The 5929-nt window shown below is 50.6% G+C and overlaps 1 protein-coding gene across 1 annotated transcript in view; it reads right to left on the bottom strand.

Annotated features, from left to right (window-relative positions):
* Positions 1–2298: 2298 nt before the first annotated feature.
* FGF5 (fibroblast growth factor 5) overlaps positions 2299–5929 on the bottom strand; it is an 8523-nt gene continuing 4892 nt past the window's right edge. Inside the window, exon 3 of the mRNA XM_085309241.1 lies at positions 2299–2646. Coding sequence (XP_085165367.1) covers positions 2299–2646 — 348 coding nt within the window. The remainder of the gene's footprint in view (positions 2647–5929) is intronic.

Genomic DNA, 5929 nt, shown 5'->3' with positions numbered 1-5929 from the left:
CAGCCGCTTAGGGCTGAGGAAGGCGCCGTATTGTGCGTCTTCTGCAAATGTTTTCATTCAATTAGTTAATTTAGGTGGCCCTATGCTTCACTGAGCATTAATTACACCTAATTGTGCCTAGCTGCGAAACTGCAGATAAGAAACCTTATTTGAATTTTTTAAATCTGTAGTTGGGCTTTCACAGTTGAAATTGCTGGGCACTGGGGTGCATAATACACCGTTGTTCTGCTTTAACTTTGCCGTTGTTAATCAAGTCCAAACAACTGCACAAGATAAGTGATTGGGAGGTTTGTCTCAGCGCAAAATATGTGGAGCATGTAATACAAAGGGAGCATGTGCACTAATTTTGCTTCACTCCATCCTGTCAACGATATCATGTCTGCCAAAGCCTCTTACAAAAACATGTGTAGCGGCTAATTTAGCAATCTTCATTTTTCACGTTCGGGAGAAAACCTAGGACAGCAGACAGACGACAAGAGATTACACAACCATGTTTTAAAATGAAGCATGATTATATTTTATTCCAGCGTCATCATCCAGTACGTATACTGTACACCCTTACGCAAAATCATTTACTTCCCTTTATTAAAAATAGAAACACTTTATGAGTGTGCTCCGTTTCCCCACCAAACAGGACGGATACATCCACACAGAGGCCTTTCAAGATGAGGATGGGTGAAAAACGATGCTTTAAATGGAAATAACTTTGTAGGATTATCAAATTTTGGTAAAACGCTAGACAGCACTGCCTGCCTTTGTTATTGCTGATCTGCAACTAAAACGCTTGCACAGGTAATTTAAGTACGGATGCTACTATTGCAAGCCAAGCTAGACTTCTATTAAGGCTTAAGTGGTGAATTTTGACTCTATTTTCTTTACATACCTAACACAGCTAACTGCTGATAAAACTTCATATGCATAATTACTTCATGGATAACACAGCTGAAAAACTATTCCACAGTAAAAGCCATACAGCTACCTCAGTGGGAAAAAATACTTCCAAGATTCAAGTAGCTACAACATTGTTTATTGCCATCTTGCCACATTCACTATAAAACTTTCTCCTTTTTTATAAGAAATGTATTATGAATGTTAATGCAGTAAAAAAATAAATAAATCCTGTAAACCATAGGAACTAATGCACCGTAGAGCTACCCCCGTGCCGGGTGATAACAAGCCCAAAGCACCCCCTGGCATAAATCCGTGTTGCTCCATCCAGAGCTGGGATTCGGGCGGATCGCAACAGCGTCCTGCTGGCCCTTTGGTCCCGGGCTGGCGCCCTTTCCCGTTGGGGCAGGCGCCTCGGGAAAGCTTTTACTTGCCTGCGCAGTGACCACAGCCCCGTTCGATCCCGTGCTATGGCTGTTACTCGATACACCAACTCGCTTCCCTCCGTTTCTCCCGTAGCACAGCTCCCTCCCTGCGGACCGATAATAGCAGGAATGCTACAGGGTCATGACAGAGGTATTTTAAACACAGATTTCCCAGGGATACTTTGATGACAGAATAAGACTTACTCGTCCAGCTGTTCAAGAAAGAGTAGGAGAGACAAGACGAGGGTCAGGGTTGCTTTTCTAGGGAAAAATTCCCCTCCCCAGACTTGAAACCTTTGGCAGGGGGAGGAAGGAAAAAGTATTGCCAAAGAGGATTAGACCTCCCCTACCCTCGCCACCCAATGCCACCAATAAGGTGAATGTGTTGGGCTTAGTTTTGTTATTTTGTTCTGGAAGTGAGACGTTTATTCATAACAGTAAAGAAATTAGATTTTTAAATTGGCAGACCTGCATCTACTGTGTTTGAGGTACGGTCAGAAGTAAAAAGTGCAGCAAAGCAGAGATGCAAGAGAAAAAAAAATGTATGTAATATGTTGGTGCTGAACACATTTCTTGTACGCAAATGATTGTCACAAGTGTCATCAGCTAAAATAAGGTAAGAAAATAAGTTCATCATAGAGGTACCTTTCTGCTTCTTTCAGCAACAAAATTAACCAAAAGTTGATAAAATATTTTCTCTATATCACAAGTCTATTCTTTGGAAAGCAAAAGTTAAGTAGTTCCAGCCTGTGCTTCCAAAGGTACAGTACAGTTGCAACGCTTTGGACAGTAAAAACCAAAACAGACACCCAAGGAAGCTATTTAAGGCAAAACCGAAAGCCTTCCCACGTCCTTCTGAACCGCAGCGAGGGCCTTCTCGGTGCGGGGCTCCAGGTCCTGCTCCTGACCGCCACGCGGCGATTCGGCAGGGGCTTTCCCACGCCGGCCGCCCCGGCCCCGGCCGAGCAGCTCCCCCGCGCAGCGCCTACCCGAAGCGAAACTTGAGGCGGTATTTGACGGGAGCGGGATTTTTGCGCGGCGTGGCCGCCGGGGGTTTCGCCGGAGCGGGGGCCGGGGGTTTCTTCCTCTCGGGGACAGCGACGGTGAAGGCGAGCTCGGGCTGCTCGACGAGCCGGAAGCGCGGGAGGAAGTGGGTCGAGACGTGCTGGGGCTTCACGCGGGGGCTGCAGCCCCGCTTGGCCTTGCCCCGCTTGTTGAGGGCCACGTACCATTCCCTCCCCGACCGCTCGCTGCGGTGGGCCGCGGAGGCGTACGTGTTGTAGCTGTTCTCCTGAAACCGCTCCCTGAACTTGCAGTCCTCGGTGAACTTGGCCTAGGGAGGCAAACCCAGACAGAGAAGCTTACCGAAAAGCGGGTATTTCGCCAACCCCCAGCGGCTTTCCCCAGCTCGAGGGCTGGCCACCGCTGCTCGCCTGCATGTAGGGCTCCTAAAACGAATGGCCAAACGGTCTCCAGTGCTGAGGGGTGCTCAGAAATTCCCTCCCAGGCCACCGGATGCCCCGCGTTTCAGAAAGTCTGCCAACCAACATATCCATAAAAGCCTCACTTCAGCACCCTTTTTTGGACTTCCTCGGGAATTGAGGCTGCAAGAACCGATCCTTCGCTGGCCTGTGGCTCAGGAACTGCAGCGTTCATACGTGACTTCTCCTGCTGTCTTTCCTACCAAAAGGACGTAGGAAAAGGCTCTTTATCTGCTGGGCAGCAGCCCCGTTGGGAAATATTAGGTCCTTCCTACCCTTCACTCTATCTAAATTCCTACCCTCACATGTCTTGCTTTTGCACTGAATCATCACTTACTAATCTGGAAAGGCAATTTGCATGCAGATTTTCATTGCTTCACTGAGCATAGTTTTGATTGTACTGTTTTTTTTTCCTTAAATGAACTTGGGGCCTCTTATCCCTTGATAACCTTAAGAAATTACTTCTAGCCAGAGAGGGCTTCCTCTTATGAGCAGGACAGTTATATTTGCTCCTGAGGCCTCCTCGACTACCACAGCAAAAGGCTCCCTCTGACATAACAGCAGGGGATGAGGCACATCTGAACCGGGCACAACCCCTTGAACCAGCCTGAGGCCAAGGGCCACCGACCGCTCTGGATCCACACGCATGCACACACACATCCCCTGCTGATTCCTGCACTGTGAGCAGATCATGTCTTGCTCTGTAAAACGTCAGCTCCATTCACACAACGTCACATCCATCAAAGCAAGAACAGGTAACAACTCCAGAGCGATGCTGCAACAGCACCAAGCTCCCTCCGAAATAGAAAGTTCAGATTTTGCAGCTCCGGCTGACAAAGGACCCAACCTTGCTGAGATGCTAAATGACACTAATGTTCARGAAGCCTTCAGCTCCCCACCCTCCTAGAAAATAAGTACGTGCTGAGGGCTCACTTCTGCTTGGTAGAAATGGGATCGCTTTCTAGAGACTGGCTTGGACATTGGTATCACTCATACGGACACCATCGGTGTCACCCTAGGAGGCAAGATGGGCGCCATCACCAGCTGCCGGCCAAGCCAAGCTGACATGGCCTGGCCAGCTCGGAAAGTCCCAGCTTGACTCTTGCTTGGCCTGAGAAAATAAAGCACATTTCTTGGGCAGACTGATGAGGAAGCAGGGTTAGGGCCTCCCAGGTAAGCAGGAATAAAGAGTTGTACTATGGTCAGACCTCAGGTAGAAAATATAACGTGTGTCAAGCAATTGCTGGCCCGAAATGAGAGCACAAAACACTAAGCATGCGTTATTTCAGAGGAAAGGCTGTATATATTGAGAAGAACATGCTCTTACTGTTAAGGGAAAAAAAAAGCCAGCACATGCAGAAATACAAAAATAGAGCCATGAAGCTCCAGATATCTGTGGCATTCTGATACCTAGTTGCATCCTTCAGCAGCTGCTCTGAAATACTTGCCCATTTTTTTTAATCTGATAAAGAAAATGTGAATTGGTGTCATGTTATCTTCTAAAATGATTTCTGGTGCATCAAAGTCTGATTGCCAAGTAAAGCATTCAAATTATTACTTTGAAACAGATGCTGAGCTTTTTAGCGTACAAGTCCAAGGGAACGCACAACAAAGAAAAACCCAAACCGTGTTTTATAACCAGTTCGAACATCCTTTTGGCTTAGTGTCATTTTTAAGCCCCTAATTTAACCAGAGAAGTCAAGTCCTACGATTTAAATGACAGTGTCCTTGACTCACAGTACCCTTTTTTCCCCCCGTAACACTTAGCATTAAGTTGCCTTTTGCTCTTTGCTTAGAAGAAACACGATCATGAAACATGACTGACCACGTGTCTTGGCTTCCCCAGCGCCACGTTTCGCCCACGCGCGACTGCTCTCCCTCTCAGTGCGAAGGTCTGCACCGAAACCCTTGGCGCCCAGACGCGGGGCACGGGTGTCCCCACGTCGCCCAGCGTTGCCTCTCTGCGGGGAGGCTGTAGGAGCAGCCGACCCTCGCGACTCTTACACTCATCGCACGCTGACCTACCAAAGTATTTTTCTGGGATGTGATCTCCCTGGATTTCAAACACAACCCTGCGGCTACGCTTTCAGGGGGGACATCCTTGCAGGGAAGGGCTGCACGGAGGCGCTCTCCCCGGCACGACGGACCCACCCGGGAGCGCTGCTGGGGGCTTTGCCCCGCGCGGTGGGTGCCTGCCACCCAGCTGCTCGCCCTCCAGCCCCGCCTGCTCCTCCCCTGCCCGGCAGCCGAGATTCGGCCGCGCTGACGGCCCCTTGGGCGAGGGCGCCGGAGCGGGCCCCGCGTTGCCTCGGCACGGCAGGGGGATTTGGGTGAATGGCAAGAACAGGCCTCGTTTCGCTTGAGGACGTCAAGCTGCCTCCCCTGCCTCGGGGCTCGAGGCTGACCGGGCCGCCAGCCCCGCCGCCGCCGCCGCGAGGGGCTCCGGCTGGCTTTGCAGGCAGCGCGGCGAACATGAGCCGACGCCGCATACCCGGGCGCGGACGGGCAGCTCGCAGCTGCTGGATCCCTCGGGAAGCTGAAGCGAGGCTTTCGGCACGGCCCCGCGTCGCTGGGGGGGACGGAACCGCGTCGGGGGAGGCCGCGCTAAGGAAGCCGCGCAAAAATACTCACGCCACCTGGCTCAGGTTTCGGTGCCTCCGAGGAGGAGAAAGATTAAAAAATAAATAAATAAAATAAGTGCTTGAGCTCTTCTCTGGGGAAACGCTCCCGACAGATGAGGGCTGAAGACCCAGGGGACTTGGGGAGGCTCCTGAGTGCACCCGGGCTGCCGTGAGAAAGAGGAGGGGAGGGCGAGGAAGGCTAAGCCCCGTGCCCCGCTCCCGGCACGTGGGGACGGGTGCCCCACGGTGAGAGCCTCTCCTGCGCCGAGCCGCGCACTGCTGCTGCTGCTGTGTTTTCCTGCAGGCCCTGCGATGAGGGGAGGCTGCTCAGAAACATGCAGCTCTTTTCCCAGGGAGGAAAGAAAAAAAGCAAAAAAAAGGAAAAAAAAAAAAAAAAAAAGAAAAAGAAAAAAAAAAGAAGATGAGGGGAGGCTGCTCAGAAACATGCAGCTCTTTTCCCAGGGAGGAAAGAAAAAAAGCAAAAAAAAGGCAAAAAAAGGGCAAAAAGGGGGCT

The sequence above is a fragment of the Rhea americana genome, unplaced genomic scaffold (assembly GCF_003343005.1).
Source record: "Rhea americana isolate MKP2758 unplaced genomic scaffold, rheAme1 scaffold_294, whole genome shotgun sequence".
Classification (NCBI taxonomy): domain Eukaryota; kingdom Metazoa; phylum Chordata; class Aves; order Rheiformes; family Rheidae; genus Rhea; species Rhea americana.
Note: the sequence above shows the minus strand (reverse complement) of the source record. Positions and strands in the feature narration are given on the sequence as shown.